Below are 23,070 nucleotides of genomic sequence, written 5' to 3' on the forward strand. Positions count from 1 at the left end.
GGAACTAATTAGCCCTCCTCCTTCTGTCAAGTGGGACCCCTACCCGTTTGGAGTTCATCACTATAGCTAAGTCTGGTAGGCAAGGCCCAGCAGGAGTTAATCCTGCCAGTGACGCTACAACCCAGTGTGCTGTGCAGAGGCAGCGCAGACAATAAGTCCCAGGTCCTAGATTTGAGTAGCAGCAGCTTCACCGATGGCTGCCTTGATGGGTCTGTCTGTCAGTTTCTCAGTTTTCCTGGATGCTGATTGAGGCTACCTGGGGTTGGGGGGTGCATGTGGAGTAGACTGGGGACTGAGACTGGGGGAGGCTAGGAGACCATAGCGGGGTCCCCTGAAGCTTAGAGTGCAGGATTGGTGGGGGCCTGGGGCTCTCTCCTCCAATTCCTTCTCCTGTCAGAGTGAGCGCCTGGTGGGTATCAGGCAGAGAGACGATGGACAGACTTTATTGACAGACAAAAAGGGAGGACAGCATCCAGTGGCACACAACTGGGGTCGCCAGGGCATCTCCACTTCAGGCACTGGGCGAGTACTGCAGTGCCAGGCGATCGAAATCGTTCTCCTACGGTGAGAGAAGGGTCAGAGCGTGAGGCAGCGCGGCCTCCCGCCTCCCATCAGGAACCCGCCCCAGCAACGACTGCCCTGCTCACCTTGGCCTGGTACTCCCTGATGAAGGGGTGGGTCCTGTGTGCATCCTTCAGCTGTGACAAGTATCGGTTTGTCACCTGAGGAGAGTGGGTTGGAATTAGTTAGCCAGATATGGGGACACAAAAGCCACTGTATCCTACAGGACAGGGTGGGAGCAGGGAGGGCCCTGACCCCACCCCACCCCAGAGCCTGGTGCTTAGGAACCGGGGCAGCACATCCACAGCTAGCCTCAAGTGTGTAGCAAGGCTCCAGGGACGGAGTGGCTAGGACAGCGAGACTGGCCTTATGAGCTGACGTGTCCTAGGTTCTAGGACAGCAGTTCTCGGCCTTCCTCCTGCTGTGACCTCATGTTGTGTTGACCCCAACCATAACATTTTCTTTGCTACTTCCTAAGTGTATTTTGCTGTTACTGATTATAATGTAGACATCTGATATGCAGATATGTGAAAGGCTCGGCTCACCTTCAGGTTGAGAGCCACTGTTCAAGGCTTAAAAGCAAGGCAGCATCAGCCAAGCCCTGTCTACACAGCGCTGAGGGTGGCGTCTACACAGCGCTGAGGGTGGCTGACTGACCTCGCCTGGGACGACTCAGCAAGCTGCATCGGCTACCTAAGCAGAACGCTGCCCCGACTTCCTCTTCCCCTAGGGCTCCATCTCTGCTGCCCTCTTTCTGTCCTCACCGCCACCCTGGAGGGCTGAGGCCTGAGCCCCACTGCACAGCTTACCTCGGGGGGCTTGCCCAGGTGCTGCGACAGTACAATGAGGTTGATGAGGGTCTCAGGGTGGCCACTGTCCTGGAAAAAGATGGAGAACAGGCAGTCAGCAAAACCCAGGCCCTGAACCCACAGACCAACATCTGACAGAGGCCAGGAAGAGCCAGGCTAAGCTACCATAGAGAAGGTGGGTGGCAGCAGGCTGTCCTGGATTTTTCACCATGCACTCTGCAAAGTAGAGGGACCAGGGCACTGTACCTCCTGCTCAGCCTGGCCTGGGTCTGTCCCCCTAGCTTTGGGGAGCACCAAGTTCCCTTGCTCCATATTAACCTGATGGTTAATTGTGAAGTCACCCCCCTCGCCCCTGCCCCAAAAGTTACACATCACCAGCCTTTCTCCATTGAGGCGGGGACGGCAGACCAGCTTTAGGTGAGGGTTGGGGACAAGCAGACGAGCAATAACAAGTTGTGCCAAGCCCCACAATAGTGCCCTTGTGTTTAAAAATCCCCAAAGCCTGTGACCACCATGGCTTTTGCTAACCACCTGCTGGGCATGGACACTGACCTAATGATGGACTTGGGTCTGGTGCAGCCAGTCACCCACGTGTGCTGCAAGAGCCTGTGGCAGTCCAGCAGTAACTGCAGGCTGTGGGGAGTTTACGCCACACATGCCTTTCTTGGTTTTGGGCTGCAAACTCATAATCCTCCTGTGGTAAATTCTGAAGTGCAGTGGTGACAGGCTTTCCCCCTAGTCCTTCTTCAAGACATGTCAGAGCCTCGCACATATGGCTGTGCATGGGCAACACCCGTGTCTAAGGACAGCCCAGCGCACGTCTCGGTCCAAGGCCCTTACTCAACTGGTTTTTGTTTTTGTTTTCCTAGGGCAGGGTTTCTCTGCGTAGCCCTGGCTGTCCTGGAACTCACTCTGTAGACCAGGCTGGCCTCAAATCAAGAGACCTACCTGCCTCTACCTCCCAAGTATAGGGATCAAAGCCATGCACCACTATGCCTGGCTATGCCTCTTTAATTTCAAGTCAGGCCATCACCCCAGTATTGCAGACACCAAGGAACTAGGATTGCAGGGTGAGCCCACAGCGGGCAGCTGAGGCGGCCGTGGCTCTGGGAGCACACGTGTTCCCTAGTCAGGCCCCCAACAGTTTTCATGGCCAGCTATGAGTCCCCAATTGTTTGGCGTAGAGTAACGGCACGCTGGGATGCCCAAGATGGCCAGGGTGTGGCCACCCACCTTGTCCAGTGCTTCTTGCAGCACGCCCTCCGCAGTCTCCCAGCGGCCCTGTGCCGAGTGGCAGGCTGCCTGGCCGTTGAGCAGCAGCAGTGTGGGCGAGCACTTATCGGCCAGCTCCTGGAATATGTAGTAGGCTTCTTGTAGCTTCTCACCACCCTGTAGGGACACCTATGTCAATGCTGGTCACCTGCTGACCGGACGCCCTCCATGACGCAGCCCACGGAGAGTCCCTCTCTAGAGCAGCTGAGGCCTGACAAGGGTGGGAAATGTGCACGGGCCACACGTCCCTCCTGCCACACTGCCCGGCGTAACCACTGTTGAGACGCTGTGGAAAAGGGCTTCCAGAGATGTGGTGCATGTGCTGGACCACAGGGACACTGAGTCTCACAACAGTAAAGCAGTGAGGCAGTCAGGGCAGGCCTGGAACTGCAGCTGCTCTGAGGGCGGAGGCAGGACAGAGGTTCGAGCCTTGGCTGGTGAGACGACTCAGCCGGGAACAGTGCTGCTGCCAGACTGAGCAGCAGAGCTCCGCCCCTCTGCCCATGCGTGTCCTATCCTAGGAAACCCGTGGACGCACAGTCCAAGCCCTGCTCGCCTAAGAGTAAACTCGAAGCCACCATGCACGAAACCTTATAAAGCTCTGTCTAAAATAAAAAAATCAACATTCTATTTGGCTACAGAGAGAGAGGGCTTCTGGTATTTTATTCACAGAGATCTACCTGTCTCTCCCTCTGAAGTGCTGGGATTGAAGGTGTGCACCTCTACCATCTGACTCATAAATTAAAATTTTTTAAAAAGGTCAGGGAGCTGAAGATGGGTGAGCAGCTACTCTTTAAAGAAAAGAAAAAAATCCCTCAAGGCTAAATTCAAATAAGAATGAGTAAAAGTATGGCCGTGGTGTAGTTTAGTGTGTAGCGCTTGCCAGGAGTAAGACCTTGGGTTCAAGCTAGTCCCATAAAGAAAGAAACAACAACAACAACAACAACAACAACAACAACAAAATAAAAACAAAAACACAACTTGAAAAAAAGTAAGTAAACCTGCAGAAAGCCCAGGGCCACTCCCACCCAGGGGGACACGCACTTGAGGCCAGAGCCGGGCTCTCCTGCAGAGGCTTGCGGACCAGCGCTCAGAGGAGGCGAAGCCGGGGAGGCAGACACTGCGGCTGGCAGGAGGCAGTGCGAGCTAAGGCCGCCTGCCTGCCCGCCCGCCCGCCCACCCGTCGCCAGCCCGCCCACTCGTCGCCAGCCCGTTAGTTACTGGAGCCCCGAGAGCTGGCCAACTGCTGGCTTGGACCACACCCCCCAGCAGTCTCTTCAGTCTGCAGGGCTCTGCAGTGGGTGAGGCTTGGTTGAACACAGGGTGAAGCCACAGCAGTGACACTTCTTAGTCCCCACTCACAAACCCCTGGGGAGCTTACCACAGCCAGGTTGACCCAGGCAGTGGCGAGCTGCGTCAGGGTGGCGTCCTCGTCATGGTCCTGCATCCTCTTCAGCTCCTTCCTGGGACATTGGAGGGCAGGCACTGAGCAGTCTGGGGCCGCAGCCTGCGGTGGGCCTGGCACACTCTCCTACTAGTGTGTGTGCAGCTGCTATGGAGAAGACATGGCTGGCCCTCCTGCGCCCCACATGGCACAGATCCAGAGGGATGCTGCCCACGGACAGATCTCAGCTGTGTGGTGCCAACTCGGGTAAGCCACAGCCGACGGAGCTGATAGCCCACCCCCAACAACCACCCCATCGTGGCCCCTAAACAACTGTGACAGGACCTGGCTTCTCCCAGGTCCTGTGAGAGCCTCAATCACCCTACAGGACAGTGTCCACCCACAGTACTACAGAGGGAAGCCGGCAGAGTCCCCACGCCTTGTTCCCACCAAAGGACGCCAGGGAGAGGCTAGGTAAAGGGTGGAGTGTCACTCGTACGGGGCACAGGACATACGCAGCCTCGGGGACGCTGAGGCTGACGTGGGCACTGTGGTCCTGGCAGTGGCTCACCGGGCTAGGTCGGGCCTGTCCAGCTTGAGGAGGATCTGAATCGTCATGGCCATGCTGTGGAAGGGTAGAGATAGCGGTTGGCAGGCATCTGGCCTGGGCTCTGTCGGGAGACCTGCGGTAGAACCCTGCTGACTGTACTCCTCTGCAGGCCCCGCCTCCATGTGGGGTGACAACACAGCACACTGCTTGATGCCACAGCCCTGGAGGACCTTGGCCTGCCGTCTCGGCTCCTGGGAAGTCAGATGACCCATGTGGCCACCTGTCTAGATGGGCTAGCCTCAGGCCTGAAGCCGCCAACGCCGTATCTACTACTCTTCTATTTACTTTCCTTCAGTTCCAAGACGAAACCTGGGATCATCTGCGCTTTGCTTTCAGACAGGATTCCATGTAGCCTAGGCTAGACTCAAATTTTAGATTAGCTGGGGATGACCTTGAATCCCAGATCATCCTCCCTCTACCTCCAAGTCCTGAGACGACAGGCAAATGATCTCGCCTCCTCAGCCCCACTCGAAACAAGCTCTCCCGCTAAGTTCCCCAGGCTAGCCCCAAATCCTAAGGCATCGGAGAGATGGTCAGAGGGTAAGCTCGTGCTCTGAAGCCTGATGCTACCAGTTTGATCTCCAGAGTCCAGATGCTGGAGAGAACTGACTCCACGATGGTCCTCTGCTCTGCAGCACACACACGTACTGCTGTACATGTCTGTCCCCAATTAAGGAGGAAAAAACATGTATGTATGTGTATATGTATACGTGTATGTATATATGTATGTGTATATGTATGTTTACATGTGTGTATATGTATATGTGTGTATATGTATACATGTATGTGTACGTAAATACGTGTATGTGTATATGTATGTGTGCATGTGTATATATATATGTGTGTATATGTATACATGTGTGTATATGTGTGCATGTAAATATGCATGTATGTGTATATGTATAGGTATGTATGTGTATATGTACATATGTGTATGTATACATGTGTGTATGTATATGTACGTGTATGTATATGTGTATATGTGTGCTTACATGTGTGTGTATATGTATATACGTATGTATATGTGTATATGTATATACGTGTATGTATACATGTGTGTATGTATTAGGTGTATGTATATGTGTGTATGTATATATATATGTGTGTGTGTGTGTATATGTATATACGTATGTATATGTGTATATGTATAGGTGTCTGCCTGACCTGCTGATCCCTTCCTCCTGTTTTTGCTTTTTTAAATAATTCTAAACTCACTGGGTGGTGGTGGCTCACGCCTTTAATCCCAGCACTCTGGGAGGCAGAAGCAGGCGAATTTCTAAGCTCGAGACCAGCCTGGTCTACAGAGTAAGTTCCGGGACAGCCAGGGCTACACAGAGAAACTGTCTCAAAAAAACCAAAAAATTAAAAAAAAAAAGATTTTAAACTCACTTTTTGACAATTCATACATGTATATAACATATTCTGACAATTCATACATGTATATAACATATTTTGACAATTCATACATGTATATAACATATTCTGACAATTCATGCGTGTATATAACACATTCTGATTGTATTCCCTTTTTATTCTCCCTCTGGGATCCTTCAGCTTAGACTTAGCTAAGTTCTCTTTTCGTGTGTGTGTGTGTGTGTGTGTGTGTGTGTGTGTGTGTTTGCACAGGTGTCCAAGAACAAGTGTGGAGATCCAAGGACAACTTGTGAGAGTCGGGACTAGGCTGGGCCCCAGTGAGCCCCTGTCGTAGAGCCAGAGGAAGCAGGCTTCGGGCTACTCACCACTCAAGGCCATCGCCCTGGTGCAGGGTGCGCAGGGCTGCATCCGGGTTCTGGTCGTGGAGGTAGATGGAGGCAGCCATGAGCAGGAACGTGGTGTTGGTCACATCCACACTCCTACTCATCTCCCGATCCAGCTCCAGCACGATGCTGTCCCTGTGAGAGGCGGCTGCTCACCGGGAGGCTAAGGCAGGAGCTGGCCTCATACCTCTGAGGGGTCCCATCTTCAGGAGCGCAGGGGGTGTCAGCCCGGGGTGCAGAGGAACTGCACAGAGTGGCCAGGCGACCCTATTGGTGCACCAGGGACCAGCCTTTGATGCCTCCAGCCATCCATTCCCATGCAGAGGGCAAAACAAGCTGGGGGGTGGGGGGAAACCGGCTCCAGGCCAGGAGGTGCTCGTGCTGGACGGCTGCACGTGACAGCTGAGAAGCTGTCAACTTCTTGGCGCTGGGAAGCCTAGAGGCCTCTGTGCCATGGCCTGTGCTGAGCCCATGGCCTGGGTTCGGGTGAGGCAGGTGAGACATACTCTACCCCAGGTATGGCCAGCACGGCTGCTAGGAAGGGACAGTGTTCTGGTCTGAAGCTCGAGGACAGGGCGCGCCAGAGCCCTCCCTCATGTTCTTTTCTGTGCTAGGAAGCCAAGGCCATGTGTACACCCAACATAGAGCCACACCCCAACTGGGCACAGCCTGTGCAGCAGAGTCTGTCACCACCTCCACTGAGCAGCGAGGGTAAAAAGTAAGGGCATCTTACCCTCTCTGCAGGATGGAGAAGATCCTGGGCTCCAGGCTATTTGGGCCTAGTGCTGCCTGCTTTTGCCAAGCCTTACCTCCGGTTCTCACTGGCAAGGTACTCAGCAAACATGCGTACAGCCTGGAGCTCTGGGGCTGAGGAGGGCTTGATCTCGTCCAGGACCACACCGTACTTCCTCTACGGTCACAGGTGCATACATATCAGTCCCTCCTACCGGAAGGCTTCATGTTCCCAACCCACAGCTCAGGACAGCAGTGTCCTGTGCATGGGCATCTGTGGCAGGCAGGAAGGTCGCCACATTTATGTGCTGCAGTAGCTGTGGGCAGGTCAGCAGCCTGGGCAGAGGGTGTCTGCTGGGCCCCAGCGGCCCCAACCTGGCAGACTTAGTCCTGACAGCTATGGTGACTTCTGGAGCCACCTGTCCCTTAGTGTGCCTTTCTCTCTCAGGCTGCTCTCTCAGGGGATTGCAGCAATCCCCCTTCCTCAGCCCTCCAAGCGCTAGGAATTACATGTGTGTCACCCTGCCCTGTCGGGAAGGTCACACCCAGTTTTCCCGGACCCACCCAGAGCGTGAGACCTAGGCTCAGGTGGTGATGCACATTAGGCTGTTTGTCAGGCTCCTCCTGGGGCACCCTCAGCCCTTGCCTTAGCCCAGAGTGAAGAAGACCTTTTCAGAAGGCACTAGAAGTATAACTTTTGGAGCAGGATTCTGTTATGTAGCCCAGGGTACCCTCAAACTTGAGTTCCTTCTGCCTCAGGCTCCCAGTGCTGGGACAGCAGGCCTGTGCCACCTTGCACAGCTTGGGGCTGTTTTAGAATATGTGAAAATACGCCTCACTGTCTCATGTGGGCAATGATGAAGCCAGACAAGGTAGCACAGGGAAATGAAGGCAGGAGAAGCAAGGGCCATCCTGGGCTACATAGTGAATTTGAGGCCAGCCTGGGCTAGAAGAGGTGGTCGCCAAGCCTGATGACCTGAGTTCAGTTCTCAGGAGCTATGCAATGGAAGGATGGGATGGAGTCCGACAAGCTGCCCTCTGACCACACCCCAACCCTCCCCGCGATGAAGCATCCTGACAGTGCCCTGGCCTGGCCGCCCACACTCACCTGTGCGAGGTACGCTCTGTACAGGAAAACGTCCCTCTCTACTTCTCTCTCAGGACTGGACAGCTGTGAGGAGATGTGCAGAGTGAGGCTGGGTAGCTTGCTGGGTAGCTTCCCTGCTGGGACTCAGGCTAATAGCTCAGGACCTTAGCTAGAATCCAGGAGACCCAGAAGCCCCAAAGGCGCCTCCACAGAGGGCACACAGTGTGCAGACCCTGATCTTATCTCAAGAGGCTCCGCCATCACTCCAGCATCACAGCGTGTAGCACTGCATGCCTGAGTCCCGCTGGGCGCTTGACAGGCTCGACAAATTTGGCTTTGATGTTATTATTTTGTGAGTTTTGGAGACAGGGTTTCACATAGACTAGGCTGGCCTCAACCTCACTACATAGCTGAGAACAAGTTGAATCTTCTTACCTCTTCTTGCCCAGAGTTCTTTACCTGGTAAGGCCAAGCCTCCACATACGCTACCCTAGCCATGCCCCAGCCCGTCACAGCCCAGGCACTGGAATGCTAGGCTGTTTTCACATTCAAAACCAAGCCTAAGACCACCACTTTCCACACCTGTTCTCCTCCCATTTCCTGGCTGCCTGCTCTGCCTGTTGCTAAGGCTACTGCACCTGGAGTTCCACCAGCTCCATCCCTCACTGAGCCCAAAACTTGGTATCGTCCACGAGTGCACGGTGAGGAATGAATAATGGGTGATCCTGTTAACAACACAGGCTGTTTGCAAACACTGCCCCCATCTTTAATGTACTAAAGACAAGCTGAGCATTGTGGCACAGGCCTGTCACCCTGCATCTGGGAGGCTGAGGCAAGATTCCTGAATCTAGGGACAGCCCAGGCGACGTGAGACCGCTTTAAACAAAAACAAAGCCAGGATGGGGTTTAATCAGAAGAGCGCTTGCATGGAAGCCCTGCTTCCCACCCTCAGAACTGTATGGCCGTACACACTGTGATTCCAGCACTCCGGAGCAGAGGCTCAAACATCAGGAACTCAGTGCTCTTCAGCAACATGGGGAGTTTAAATAGAGGCCAGCCTGGGCTAAAGAAGACTGTCTTCTTTTATAACCAAACTTCTCTTTTTGGGGGAGTGGGGTGGGGAGGAGAGTACAGTTCAAGCCAGGGTTTTTCTGTGGTACTCTGGCTGACCTGGAAGTCGCAATGTAAATGAGGCTGGCCCAAAACTCAGAGATCTGACTGCCTCTGCCTCTGGGTGCTGGGATTTAAGGCACACCACACTACCTCGAGTTAAGGACTGTTATTAAGACAGATAACAGTATTATCTGACTGACCTAGAATTCCTCATGAAGATCAGCCTGCCTCTACCTCCCAAGTGCTGGGATAGAAGGTGTGCACCATGATGCCTGGCTTTAGACACTTAAAGAATGGGGGGCGGGGAGGGGGAAGAAACGAAATAGAGGTTTTAAAATGGAGCCAGTGGCGCACACCTGTCACCTCACCATCACCCTGACTTCAGGTCAGCCTGACCTACAAAGTGAGCCCCTATCAATCAACCAACAGAATGTTGGAAGTTGGGCGTAGGAGTGTACGCACTGGAGGGGTGGAGACTGAAGGCGCAGGACTTCAAGGTCAGCCTCGGTTACACCGTAAGTTCAAAACCATCCATGACTATAAGAGAAACCGAGTCCTCCGACCAGAACCTCAGAGCGCGCCGGAAGCTGCTCCGTACGCTGCCCACCTTCACGCGCTGCGCCTCGTTGATGCACTGCTGGTAGCTGCCGATGTAGAAAGCGTTCTTCACGTCGAACAGCTCGTCTATCTCTCCAGAGCCGCCAGAAACCGCGCCGGGAGCTGGAGGAGCCATGTCACCGCACCTCTAACCGGCCTTCTTCCTGGGAGACACGTAGCCGGAAGCAAGGCCCCGCCACCAGGAACTATGGGAAACGTAGTTCTATGGAACCAATCGGAAGCCTTGAAAGAGAAACCGTGCGAAGCCTCCTGGGATTGGTTGAGAGGGTGGCTGCGCAGTGGCTCTCCAAGACGTCAGACAGGGTGAACGTGACGTAGTATTCGCGCGCCGGAAGTATTCATTTCTAGGTTGTCTGCTCCGGTCTGGAGCATGGCGGGGTTCGCTGAGCTCGGGCTCTCTTCGTGGCTGGTAAACCAGTGTGGACAGCTGGGGTTGAAGCAGCCCACGCCGGTGCAGCTCGGGTGCATCCCGGCCATCCTGGAAGGTGAGTCCTTGCCTTTCTTTTTTTGTTTTTGTTTTTTCGAGACAGGGTTTCTCTGTGTAGCCCCGGCTGTCCTGGAACTCACTCTGTAGACCAGGCTGACTTCGAACTCAGAAATCCGCCTGCCTCTGCCTCCCAAATGCTGGGATTAAAGGCCTGCGCCACCACCGCCCGGCTCTCGCCTTTCTTTTAATGCCGTTTTTTGGTCCCCTCCTCTTTAGCCCCACTTGGGTCCCACGAATCCGAGCAGCATTGTTTTTTTTCGGGGACCCTGACCCGCAGCATTGGCATTTAGGCTGCGACTGGCTCGTGTGCATTGTCACACAGGTGATGGATGGCACCTCTTAAATTTTCGTAGTACCCGAGCGTAGGGAGAGATCGGTGAATGACTGAAACGTAGCACTGAAAAAAAAAAGGTAGAGCTGGCTTTGACGTAGCGAACAGAAACAGAAGCCGTCAAACTGCAGGTAAAAATCAAGGCTCCGTGTTTGTGTCGGTGCTCTTCGGCCCAATTCACTTTTGCCATTAAAGAGGCGTCCTTGGAGCCGGACGTGGTGACTCTCAGTCATCTCAATGCTGAGCAGATGGAAGGGGAGGATCTGGAGTTCAGGGTAATCGTCAACTATGTAGCAAGTTGCAGACCAGCCTGGGCTACTTGAAAATTTGTTTCCAATAATTGTTGTAAATCAGATAGAACTAGTGAAAATGAAACAGTTTCCAGGTGGAGAGATGGCTTAGCGGTTAAGAGCATTGACTACTCTTCCAAAAGTCCTGAGTTCAAATCCCAGCAACCACATGGTGACTCACAACCATTCGTAATGAGATCTGATGCCCTCCCTCTTCTGGTGTGTCTGAAGATAACTACAGTATAGTTACATATAATAAGTAATAAACAAATCTTATTTAAAAAAGAAAATGAAGCCGGGCGGTGGTGTCGCACGCCTGTAATCCCAGCACTCTGAGAGGCAGAGGCAGGCAGATTTCTGAGTTCGAGGCCAGCCTGGTCTACAGAGTGAGTTCCAGGACAGCCAGGGCTACACAGAGAAACCCTGTATCGAAAAAAAACAAATCCAACAAACAAAAAAAGAAAATGAAACCGTTTTTAATATTCCATTCTGCAGAAAAGGGTGCCAGGATTGAGAAAAGGCAAAAATAACTGGTGTGATTTCAAGCAAGTTTTTGAAGTCTTTCCCCAAATCTGGAACATTCCTGACCTTTTCTTCCATAGACCTGCAGGGCTTGTCCCCTTCCCAAATTCCCTATCCCATGATCCTTTGGGGCCCCAAGTCTTATCTAGTGAATAGTTTGGACATTTAGGCTGACCCGCCCCCTTTTCTAATCATGGGCTCAGTCATATAGCAGACAACCTGTAACTCTCCAAGTTCTTAGAATTCTAAGACATGCGGGTGGCACCAACCAGGGGAGAGAAGGGCCCAGAGCCTCCTCCACCTGTAACTCTAATGAACTGTAAGTGCACCTCATACTAAAAGCAGACCAGACCCATCCCATCGGTTTCTTTTGTTGTTGTTGTTGCTGCTTGGTTTGTTTTTGTTTTTGTTGGTTGTTTTTGGGTTTTGGTTTTTGGTTTTTCAAGACAGGGTTTCTCTATATAGCCCTGGCTGGCCTGAACTCACTCTGTAGACCAGGCTGGCCTCAAACTCAGAAATCTGCCTGCATCTGCCTCCTGAGTGCTGGGATTAAAGGCGTGTGCCACTACTGCCCTGCATACCCCACCACTGCCCGCCCTGCATACCCCATCATGGCCCTTGCTCCACATTGATGCTGCTCTGCCCTCTACCCAGGTCGGGACTGCTTGGGCTGTGCAAAAACAGGAAGTGGCAAGACAGCAGCCTTTGTACTTCCCATCCTGCAGAAGCTGTCGGAGGACCCTTATGGCATCTTCTGTTTGGTTCTGACCCCCACCAGGTGAGCCTCCAGTACACCGCCCACACATGCTCTCTGGAAGTAAGTGCCTTGACCTTCCAAGCTGCAGTTTTCCTGAGTGTAAAATGGGATAAGAATCACTCCTCTCTTGCAGGGATGCAGAATCAGGCAGAGCTAATGGTGTGTGTGAAACGTTCCTAGCACTCAGGAGAGAGCCTACCAAATCTAACAGCTAGGGAAACAAAATGATACCCTTGGGCCTGCAAGATTGCTTAGCAGACAGAGGTGTTTGCCTACAAGCCTGATGACCTAAGTTCAGTCTCCAGGGACTCACGCACAGGGCGGAAGGGAAGAAGTGACTTCCAGAGATTGGCCTCTGACGTCCACTAGAGCACCACAGCACTAATGCTCACACCCACATAAAGAAAGAAATGTAATAAATGTGTTTAAAAGATATTGAGCATGTATAGGGTTCCATTGTTCATGGGAGAGGCCAGGGAACACAAAGGATACTGCCAAAGTACCTTGAATATGTGTCTCACACATCACACCTTCTGTGTGATTATGAGACACATAAATGAGGTTGTGATTGTGATTCTATGTGGGCCAGGGTTTAATATCAGGCACCCTCCATTTCTCCCCACTGTATTCTATTTAAAGATCATATATATATGTCTAATATATGTATGATGTACACACACACACACACACTGAGCAGTGACTTGCTCTGAACCATTGGCTCTTTTTTTCCAGCTCCTTCCCCCAGCATTCATCCCCCCAAGGTCTCACAGTGTAGCCTGTCCGTCCTGGAGCTCATTCTGTAGACCAGGGCCGACACTGACTTACAGAGATCCTCCTGCCTCAGCCTCCTGAGTGCTGGGATTAATGACGGTGCATGCCCCCACACCCTGCCAAAGGTTTGATTATTTTTTTTTCTTTTTGTTTTTTAATAGATTTTTTTAAAATTTACATTTCAAATGTTAACCCCAGTCTTGGTTTCTCTTCCAAAAACACCCTCCCCCTCTCCCCCTTCCCCTACTCACCAGCCCACCCACTCCCTCTCCCCTGCCCTGGCTTTCCCCTATATTGGGGTATCCAGCATTCTCAGGACCAAGGGCCTCTCCTCCCTTTGATGGCCAACAAGGCCATCCTCTGCTTAAGCTTCGTTTGGTCTGTGAGTTGTATCTGAGGTATTCAGAGCTTCTAAGCTAATATCCACTTCTCAGTGAGTGCATACCATGTGTGTTCTTTTGTGATTGGGTTACCTCACTCAGGATGATATTTTCTAGTTCCATCAATTTGCGTAAGTATTTCATAAATTCATTGTTTTTAATAGCTGAGTAGTATTCCATTGTGTAAATATACCACATTTTCTGTATCCATTCCTCTGTTGAGGGACATCTGGGTTCTTTCCAGCTTCTGGCTATTATAAATAAGGCTGCTAAGAACACAGTGGAGTATGTGTCCTTATTGCTTGCTCGAGAATCTTCTGGGTATATGCCCAGGAGTGGTATAGCTGGGTCCTCAGGTAGTACTATGTCCAATTTTTTGAGGAACTGCCAAACTTATTTCCAGAGTGGTTGTACCAGCTTGCAATTCCACCAGCAGTGGAAGAGTGTTCCTCTTTCTCTACATCCTTGCCAGCACCTGCAGTCTCCTGAGTTTTTTGTTTTTGTGTTTTTATTTTTTCGAGACAGGGTTTCTATGTATAGCTCTGGCTGTCCTGGAATTCACTCTGTAGACCAGGCTGGCCTTGAACTCAGAAATCCTGCCTGTCTCTGCCTCCCAGAGTGCTGGGATTAAAGGCGTGTGCCACCACCGCCCCACTCTGAGTTTTTGATCTTAGCCATTCTGACTGGTATGAGATGAGATCTCAGGGTTGTTTTGATATGCATTTCCCTGATGACTAAGGATGCTGAACATTTCCCTAGATGCTTCTCAGCCATTCAGTATTCCTCAGTTGAGAATTCTTTGTTTAGCTCTGTACCCTATTTTTTAATAGAATTATTTTATTCTCTAAAGTCTAACTTCTTGAGCTCTTTGTATATATTGAATATTAGCCCTCTGTCAGATGTAGGGTTGGTGAAGCTCTTTTCCCGATTTGTTGGTTGCTGTTTTGTCCTACTGACAATGTTTTTTGCCTTACAGAAACTTTGTAATTTTATGAGGTCCCATTTGTCAATTCTTGATTATAGAACATAAGCTATTGGTGGTTCTGTTCAGGAATTTTTCCCCCGTGTCCATGTGCTCAAGGCTTCTCCACTTTCTTTTCTGTTAGTTTCAGTGTGTCTGGTTTTATGTGGAGGTCCTTGATCCACTTGGATTTGAGCTTTGTACAAGGAGATAAGAATGGATCGATTTACCGGGCATGGTGGCTCATGCCTGAAATCCCAGCACTTGGGAGGCAGAGGCAGGCAGATTTCTGAGTTTGAGGCCAGCCTGGTCTACAGAGTGAATTGCAGGACAGCCAGGGCTATACACAGAAACCCTGTCTCAAACAAAACAAAACAAAAACAAAAACAAAAACAAAAACAAAAAAACAAAAAACTCAGGCGACTGCAGGTGCTGGCAAGGATGTAGAGAAAGAGGAACACTACTCCTTCACTGCTGGTGGGATTGCAAGCTGGTACAACCACTCTGGAAATAAGTTTGGCAGTTCCTCAGAAAATTGGACCTGAGGACCCAGCTCCTGGGTCCACTCCTGGGCATATACCCAGAAGATTCTCGAACAAGCAATAAGAACACATACTCCACTGTGTTCATAGCAGCCTTATTTATAATAACCAGAAGCTGGAAAGAACCCAGATGTCCCTCAACAGAGGAATGGATACAGAAAATGTGGTATATTTACACAATGGAATACTACTCAGCTATTGAAAACAATGAATTTATGAAATACTTAGGCAAATTGATGGAACTAGAAAATATCATCCTGAGTGAGGTAATTTGCATTCCTCTGCATGCTGACCGCTAGTTGAACGAGCACCATTTGTTGAAAAGGCTATCTTTTTTCCACTGGATGGTTTTAGTTCCTTTGTCAAATATCAAGTGACCATTGGTGTGTGGGTTCATTTCTGGGTCTTCAATTCTATTCCATTGATCTACCTGCTTATACCAATACCATGCAGTTTTTATCACTATTGCTCTGTAGTACAGCTTGAGGGTTTTTTTGTTATTCCAGATGAATTTGAGAATTGCTCATTCTAACTCTATGAAGAATTGAGTTGGGATTTTGATGGGGATTGCATCAAATCTGTATATTGCTTTTGGCAAGATGGCCATTTTAACTATATTAATCCTGCCAATCCAAGAGCATGGCAGATTTTTCCATTTTCTGAGGTCTTCTTCTATTTCCTTCTTCAGAGACCTAAAGTTCTTCTCATACAGATCTTTTATATGTTTGGTTAGAGTCACACCAAGATACTTTATATTGTTTGTGGCTATTGTGAAGGGTGTCATTTCCCTAACTTCTTTCTCAGCCTGTTTATCCTTTGAGTAGAGGAAGGCTACTGGTTTGCTTGAGTTAATTTTATATCCGGCCACTTTGCTGGTTGTTTATCAGGTTTAGGAGTTCTCTGGTGGAGTTTTTGGGGGTCACTTAAGTATACGATCATATCCTTTTGTATTTTCTAGACTGGGTTTCTATGTGTAGTTATAGCTCTTCTAGAACTCACTCTGTGGACCAGGCTGGCCTCGGATTCACAGAGCTCCACCTGCTGTTGCAGGATATCTGATCATACTGTTAACTCTACGATTGTATTATTTATTTATCTCTAGCTGTGGTGTGGCTCAGCCTTAGCACACAGCTTTAATCCCAAACAATGAAGGTAAAGTTAGTTCATAGAAGGAAGCACCCATGTTTGAAAGGGATGTGGCAGACAAAGTGACAACCAGAGAAAGCTTTGACAGAATAGCACATGCCCAACTCTCAGGAGAAGAGGAAAGGGAAGCTCTGTGAGGGGCAGTGCAGGGAGGAGGAGGCAGTTTTCCCGGGACAGTTGGACAGAGGCAGGTGCAGGGAGAAGCAGAGAGAGAGAGAGAGAGAGAGAGAGAGAGAGGCAGGCCAGTTTGAGTCAGTCAGTGTGGAGAGGAGTTAGAGTCAGAACAGTCAGAGGTCAGAAAGAACTAGGCAGGGAGTCTCAGAGGCCTAGGTAAGACTGAATGGCGGCTAGAAGCCTCCAGGACTTGGCCTAGGCCAGCAGACAGGCAGTAAGTAAGCCTTGGAGACGACAATTAGAGCAGATGATGAACTCTTATAAACCGCCCGTCTGCCTCCCAAGTGCTGGGAGTAAAGGTGTGCGCCACCAGCACCCAGCCACCCCCATCATTTTTTTTGAGACATGGTCTCTCACTGTCTCCTTAATTGTAGGATGTTTGTAATCCTCCTGCCTCAGGGCCCCTCCTCTCCCCACTGAGGTTAGAGATGCGGCTGCTTGTGCAGTGAGGGCTGCGGAGGTGCTGGCCTCCGCAGTGAGCGGCTTGTCCTTAGATGTGTATGTGCTGTCTGTATGGTCAGAGGGTCAGCTGAAGGAGTCGGGCTCTTCCTTCCACCACGTGTGTCCTGGGATGGAACTCCTGGTGTGAGCTTGTGTCTTGCCTGCTGAGACATGTTGCCAGTCTGTCTAGAATTGGCTTGGGGAGGCCATCATCATTAGGGAAGTGGAGTCCAGGAGGAGCCTGGAGGAAGGATGGCGTGGGAGGTAGGCACAGGCACCCACTGACCCGCTGGCTCTTGTCCCCACAGAGAGCTGGCCTACCAGATCGCTGAGCAGTTCCGCGTGCTGGGGAAGCCCCTGGGCCTGAAGGACTGCATCATTGTTGGTGGAATGGGTACGGGGGCTGCGAGATTGCTGTGGGTCTTGGGGTCCCTGCTCAACCCGCCCACTCAGTCTCACCCCCCCTCCACTGCAGACATGGTGGCACAAGCACTGGAGCTCTCTCGGAAACCACACGTGGTTATTGCCACCCCTGGGCGCCTGGCTGACCACCTGCGCAGTTCCAACACTTTCAACATGAAGAAAATCCAATTCTTGGTGAGCCAACTGTGCTAGAGACTGGGCTGGGAAGCACCTTGTATCAGTTCTCTCTTGTTTCTCGTCTGCTTTTCTGCGTGAGACAGGGTCTCTGTGTAGCGCTGGCTGTCCCGGAGCTCTGTTCGTGCGTGTGCACACAGGGCCATGTGGGTGTGCTGCCACTCACTCCATCCCAGCACTCGGAGTATAGAGGCAGAAGCCAGCCTGGTCTACATAGTTCCAGGACAGTCAGTGCTACACAGCAAGACCCCATGTCATACAAAACAAAAAGCCCAGGAGAGACAAGGCAGGTAGGAGGTGGGCTGTCCTGGTGGCTCGCTGGAGTCAGTAGGTGACCTGGACCTGGGGCTGAGGACAGTGCTCGGGAACCCATTTCACAGACCTGGGAAGGCAGCTGCGCTGTGCTTGGGGCTTCTGTGGAGAACACGCAGCTCCCGCTGTGAAGATCTGCAGTGGTCCAGCCTCCTCTTCCTGCTGCTCCCGTGCAGGTGATGGATGAGGCCGACAGGCTTCTGGAGCAGGGCTGCACCGACTTCACCACAGACCTGGAGACCATCCTGGCTGCCGTTCCGGCCCGCAGGCAGACGCTGCTGTTCAGTGCCACGCTGACTGACACACTCAAAGAGCTGCAGGGCCTGGCTACCAATCAGCCCTTCTTCTGGGAGGCACAGGCCACGTGAGTGCCACAGCTGTGGGTGGGGACTGCACCAGATTGTCCAGGCAGAAGGAACTGAGGGGAGTACTCTGTCCTGCCACCTCCAGGGTTCGCACCGTGGAGCAGCTGGAGCAGCGCTATCTGTTGGTGCCAGAGAAGGTGAAGGACGCTTACCTGGTTCACCTGGTGCAGACCTTCCAGGACCAGCTGGAAGACTGCTCCATCATCATCTTCACCAACACCTGCAAGTGAGTGGCAGGCCCTGCTGTCTGTCATGGAGGCTCTGGCCCGCCTTCGCTCGTGTGAAGGTGAAACGGGCTGGGCCTAGTGGTGCTCCTGCGGGATTGCTGGGCCTAGTGGTGCTCCTGCGGGATTGCTGGGCCTAGTGGTGCTCCTGAGGGATTGCTGGGCCTGGTGGTGCTCCTGAGGGATTGCTGGGCCTGGTGGTGCTCCTGAGGGATTGCTGGGCCTAGTGGTGCTCCTGAGGGATTGCTGGGCCTAGTGGTGCTCCTGAGGGATTGCTGGGCCTGGTGGTGCTCCTGAGGGATTGCTGGGCCTGGTGGTGCTCCTGAGGGATTGCTGGGCCTAGTGGTGCTCCTGAGGGATTGCTGGGCCTAGTGGTGCTCCTGAGGGATTGCTGGGCCTAGTGGTGCTCCTGAGGGATTGCTGGGCCTAGTGGTGCTCCTGAGGGATTGCTGGGCCTAGTGGTGCTCCTGAGGGATTGCTGGGCCTAGTGGTGCTCCTGCGGGATTGCTGGGCCTAGTGGTGCTCCTGAGGGATTGCTGGGCCTAGTGGTGCTCCTGAGGGATTGCTGGGCCTAGTGGTGCTCCTGCGGGATTGCTGGGCCTAGTGGTGCTCCTGAGGGATTGCTGGGCCTAGTGGTGCTCCTGAGGGATTGCTGGGCCTAGTGGTGCTCCTGAGGGATTGCTGGGCCTAGTGGTGCTCCTGCGGGATTGCTGGGCCTGGTGGTGCTCCTGAGGGATTGCTGGGCCTAGTGGTGCTCCTGCGGGATTGCTGGGCCTGGTGGTGCTCCTGAGGGATTGCTGGGCCTAGTGGTGCTCCTGAGGGATTGCTGGGCCTAGTGGTGCTCCTGAGGGATTGCTGGGCCTAGTGGTGCTCCTGAGGGATTGCTGGGCCTAGTGGTGCTCCTGAGGGATTGCTGGGCCTGGTGGTGCTCCTGAGGGATTGCTGGGCCTAGTGGTGCTCCTGAGGGATTGCTGGGCCTAGTGGTGCTCCTGAGGGATTGCTGGGCCTGGTGGTGCTCCTGAGGGATTGCTGGGCCTGGTGGTGCTCCTGAGGGATTGCTGGGCCTAGTGGTGCTCCTGCGGGATTGCTGGGCCTAGTGGTGCTCCTGCGGGATTGCTGGGCCTAGTGGTGCTCCTGAGGGATTGCTGGGCCTAGTGGTGCTCCTGAGGGATTGCTGGGCCTAGTGGTGCTCCTGCGGGATTGCTGGGCCTAGTGGTGCTCCTGAGGGATTGCTGGGCCTAGTGGTGCTCCTGAGGGATTGCTGGGCCTGGTGGTGCTCCTGAGGGATTGCTGGGCCTGGTGGTGCTCCTGAGGGATTGCTGGGCCTAGTGGTGCTCCTGAGGGATTGCTGGGTCTGGTGGTGCTCCTGAGGGATTGCTGGGCCTAGTGGTGCTCCTGAGGGATTGCAGTCCCCAGGAGGCATGCGAGCTCTTCCAGGCCAGCCCCGGCTACATAGTGAGACAGCGACTCAAACAAAACAAAAATGAGAGCTATTGGCTGTCTCACTTTGAGTCAGGGTAGAGGGCAGGCGAAAGGGCCTCTGCCCACCCAAAGGAGAGGGAGAATTGGCCTCAGAGTGGCCATCGGCCACAGCAGGAATCAGCAACTCCATAGCTCTATTTTGGAGGTCAGAGTACCATGGTCAGAACTGCTGCTTGTTGCTTTTGGCTTTGAGAGGCTCATAGACCAAGCATCCCTACAACTCCCCAGCCACTCGGGTAGCAGGCTGGGCACTCACACCCACCCTCTTCCCACCAGGACCTGCCAGATCCTTTGTATGATGCTTCGGAAGTTCAACTTCCCTACAGTGGCTCTGCACTCCATGATGAAGCAGGTGAGGGGCCACAGCCTCCCTCCGTCTCACAGGTCGCCACTCAGAGGCTGAGGGTGTGGCGCAGTCGGTAGTGCTGTGGACCAATTTTAGAGGGCCGGGGTCGGATTGGGAGGGGGCTCGCTGTGCATGTATGCGACCCTGGTTCCGTTCCCACCCTATTAACTGGGCGTAGTGGCCTACACACTGCACTCAGGAGGTGAGGCCAGCCTTGTCTACATAGGAAAGTCAAGACCGGTTTAGGATAATGTAGACCCTGACTTTGCTTTTGGTGGGATGTTTTTGTTTGGTTTTGGTTTGTTTTGGAGAGTTTTATTGATTTGTGGGTTTTTCGTTTATTCATTTGGTTTGGTTTTGCTTTGTTTTGTCTTTGGTTCTTTGAGACGGTCTCTCTATGTAGCCCTGTTTGTCTTGGAGCTCTCTATGTAGACCAGGCTGTCCTCGTATTCACAGAAATCTGCCTAACTCTGCTTCCCAAGTGCTGGGAGTAAAGGTGTGAGTTAGCACCTCCAGCACACAAAAGAAGACATCACAGCCCTGTGATGTCCCTGACACCCCACCCCAGCCCGTGTCACCCTGTTGTCTCCTTTGGTTTGTGCACACCTTCCTCCCTGGTCTGCCCTGCCTGCCCCAGGCTGGGTCCGTTTGCTCACAGATCTTTCCTCACCTGTGGCACAGAAAGAGCGCTTTGCGGCCCTGGCCAAGTTCAAGTCCAGCATCTATCGGATTCTTATTGCCACTGATGTGGCCTCGAGGTGAGCAGGCCTCGTGGAGGCCGTTTCTTCCCATGGCCCAAGTGGTGAGTGCAGGGAGCCGGGCGAAGGGAAGCTGAGTGAAGCCGTGGCTTTCTGCACGGACTCCAGCTGGGTGCTCTGTCCATCCAGGGGCCTGGACATCCCCGCTGTGCAGGTGGTCATCAACCATAACACCCCTGGGCTTCCCAAGATCTACATCCACCGGGTTGGTCGCACAGCCCGGGCAGGTAAGCAGAGCCTGGTCCGTGAGGCGAGACTCAGTGCGTGCGACACCTTCCCAGTGCCCTGGCTCACGTCCCCAGCCTGAAGCCTCGCTGGGATGCCGACCAGGGGCCAGGGAGGCGTCGCTTGACATTCCCTCATGCAACCAGGAGAAACAGGCTTGCGTGGCAGACCGGACCTGCCACCCTGCCCCGTCTGTGGTTTCGGGGTCTGAGAGGGACCCTGCCTTAACAAATTCTGAGAAGCTTGCTGCTGCAGGTCAGGGCCCATCAGCCAACAGTCTGCCTCAGCCAAGAGGGGAAGCAGCTGCCAGCCCCTTAACCGCCCCTCAGCAGGCCTCCCCCAGCCCCCCTGGGTGGGATCCTGCACCCCTCAGCTGTCACATGCAGCCCCCCCTGGGTGGGGCCCTCCTCCCCTCAGCTGTCACATGCCCCCCTGGGTGAGGCCCTGCTCCCCTTGGCTGTCACATGCAGCACCCCCTGGGTGGGGGCCCCCTCCCCTCCTCCCCTCCACTGTCACATGCCCCCCTGGGTGGGGCCCTAGTCCTCTCCTCCCCTCCACTGTCACATGCCCCCCTGGGTGGGGCCCTAGTCCTCTCCTCCCCTCCACTGTCACATGCCCCCCTGGGTGGGGGCCTAGTCCTCTCCTCACTGGCTTCTTGCCTCTGGGAAGGCTTCTAGAGCTGTCCAGCTGGGACAGTCTCTTGATGGGGTACAGGTGCTATAACAGATGTGTCCCACAGGGAGGCAGGGACAGGCCATCACACTGGTGACACAGTATGACATCCACCTGTTGCATGCCATCGAGGAGCAGATCAGTAAGTGGACAGGGTCCAGGGTGGAGTCTGTCGGGCCTGGGTGATACATTCCCTTCCCTAGTGCTCACCCTGCATGCAGGACGCTAACCCTGGAGCTTGACAAGGACGTGAGTTCTCAGACATGCCCTACAGCCTACCTTAAATGAGTTTAACCCACAGTGGCCTGGAAGCCCTGTGTTCACAGTGAGGATCCTGTCTCAGCCTCTCAGGGAGCTGGGCTCACGGGCACTCAGATGCACTTCATTTACATGTTCATTTGTTTATTCATTCATTAATTTGAGACAGATTCTTGCTCTACAGAGCTGGCCTGGAACTCAGCTGGAATGAGTGATCCCCCTGCCTCCACCTCCCAGTGCTGGGATTACAAGCATGTGCTTTCACATATTGCAGCATTTTGCATGTTTTTGAATATCATCGGCCCAAAATTGCTTGCACCCAGACGTCCGGGGCTGGGCGGGAGGGAGGCCATCTGCACTCGCAGCCCTGCTCAGTGTTTCCTGTCCTGCAGAGCAGCAGCTGACGGAGCTGGCCGTGCAGGAGGCTGAGGTCCTGCAGATCCTCACGCAGGTCAACGTGGTGCGCAGGGAGTGTGAAATCGTAAGTGTGGGCAGCCTGTTGGGTGGGGCAGGGCTCCCTGCGCCGGGCCGACCTGACCTGTTCCCCTCCCCACCCCTAGAAACTGGAGGCTTCGCATTTTGATGAAAAGAAGGAGATCAATAAGCGGAAACAGATGATCCTGGAGGGGAAGGTAGATGCTAGTGTGGGGGGTGGGTGTGCAGGGGCAGTGTGGCCAGTAAGGGTGGGTGGGGCGGGGCACAGGTGGGGCGGGGTAGCCTGTCTCTGGGAGGCTGTGCAGTTACAATCTCAGCTCCCTTCCCTTCCGTAGGACCCGGACCTGGAGGCCAAACGCAAAGCTGAGCTGGCCAAGATCAAGCAGCAAAACCGGCGCTTCAAGGAGAGAGTGGGCCAAACGCTTCGGCGGCGGCAGAAAGCAGGGAGCACTGGGCGACAGTCACGCCCTCCTGGACCTCGGCCCCCAGAGCCAGCCCAGGCTAAGGCTCAGGACTGAGCTGTAGACCGCTGCAGGTGGCCCCTCCCCGACTCCAGTAAACCCTCTTTGAACCTGTCAGTCCGATTTGAGAATGGGGCAGGATGAGTACAGGGCCTTCAGGTCTCAGGACCCCAAAGCCTCTGTTGCTTCA

General features: G+C 53.2%; 2 protein-coding genes across 3 annotated transcripts; one reads left to right on the plus strand and one right to left on the minus strand.

The window, feature by feature from the left end:
- Positions 1-427: 427 nt before the first annotated feature.
- Cope (COPI coat complex subunit epsilon) lies at positions 428-10,110 on the minus strand. 2 transcript variants are annotated; one of them, XM_052161881.1, is made up of 10 exons: positions 9,933-10,110; positions 8,234-8,296; positions 7,203-7,303; positions 6,376-6,528; positions 4,598-4,651; positions 4,024-4,105; positions 2,604-2,759; positions 1,371-1,439; positions 648-722; positions 428-559 (listed from the first exon to the last, which is right to left on the minus strand). In XM_052161881.1, the coding sequence occupies exons 1-10, from the start codon at positions 10,056-10,058 to the stop codon at positions 512-514; spliced, it is 927 nt and encodes a 308-aa protein (XP_052017841.1). In that variant the 5' UTR covers positions 10,059-10,110; the 3' UTR covers positions 428-511. The 2 variants fall into 2 exon arrangements, with proteins under 2 accessions (XP_052017841.1, XP_052017842.1); XM_052161882.1 differs by lacking the exon at positions 2,604-2,759.
- Positions 10,111-10,272: 162 nt separating this feature from the next.
- Ddx49 (DEAD-box helicase 49) lies at positions 10,273-22,997 on the plus strand. The gene is made up of 13 exons (XM_052161874.1): positions 10,273-10,428; positions 12,228-12,351; positions 17,054-17,139; positions 17,221-17,342; positions 17,831-18,018; positions 18,105-18,245; positions 20,002-20,077; positions 20,753-20,829; positions 20,959-21,056; positions 21,794-21,868; positions 22,377-22,465; positions 22,545-22,616; positions 22,755-22,997. The coding sequence occupies exons 1-13, from the start codon at positions 10,314-10,316 to the stop codon at positions 22,935-22,937; spliced, it is 1,446 nt and encodes a 481-aa protein (XP_052017834.1). The 5' UTR covers positions 10,273-10,313; the 3' UTR covers positions 22,938-22,997.
- The last annotated feature ends 73 nt before the right edge of the window (positions 22,998-23,070 follow it).

Source organism: Apodemus sylvaticus, chromosome 18 (genome assembly GCF_947179515.1).
Source record: "Apodemus sylvaticus chromosome 18, mApoSyl1.1, whole genome shotgun sequence".
NCBI lineage: Eukaryota > Metazoa > Chordata > Mammalia > Rodentia > Muridae > Apodemus > Apodemus sylvaticus.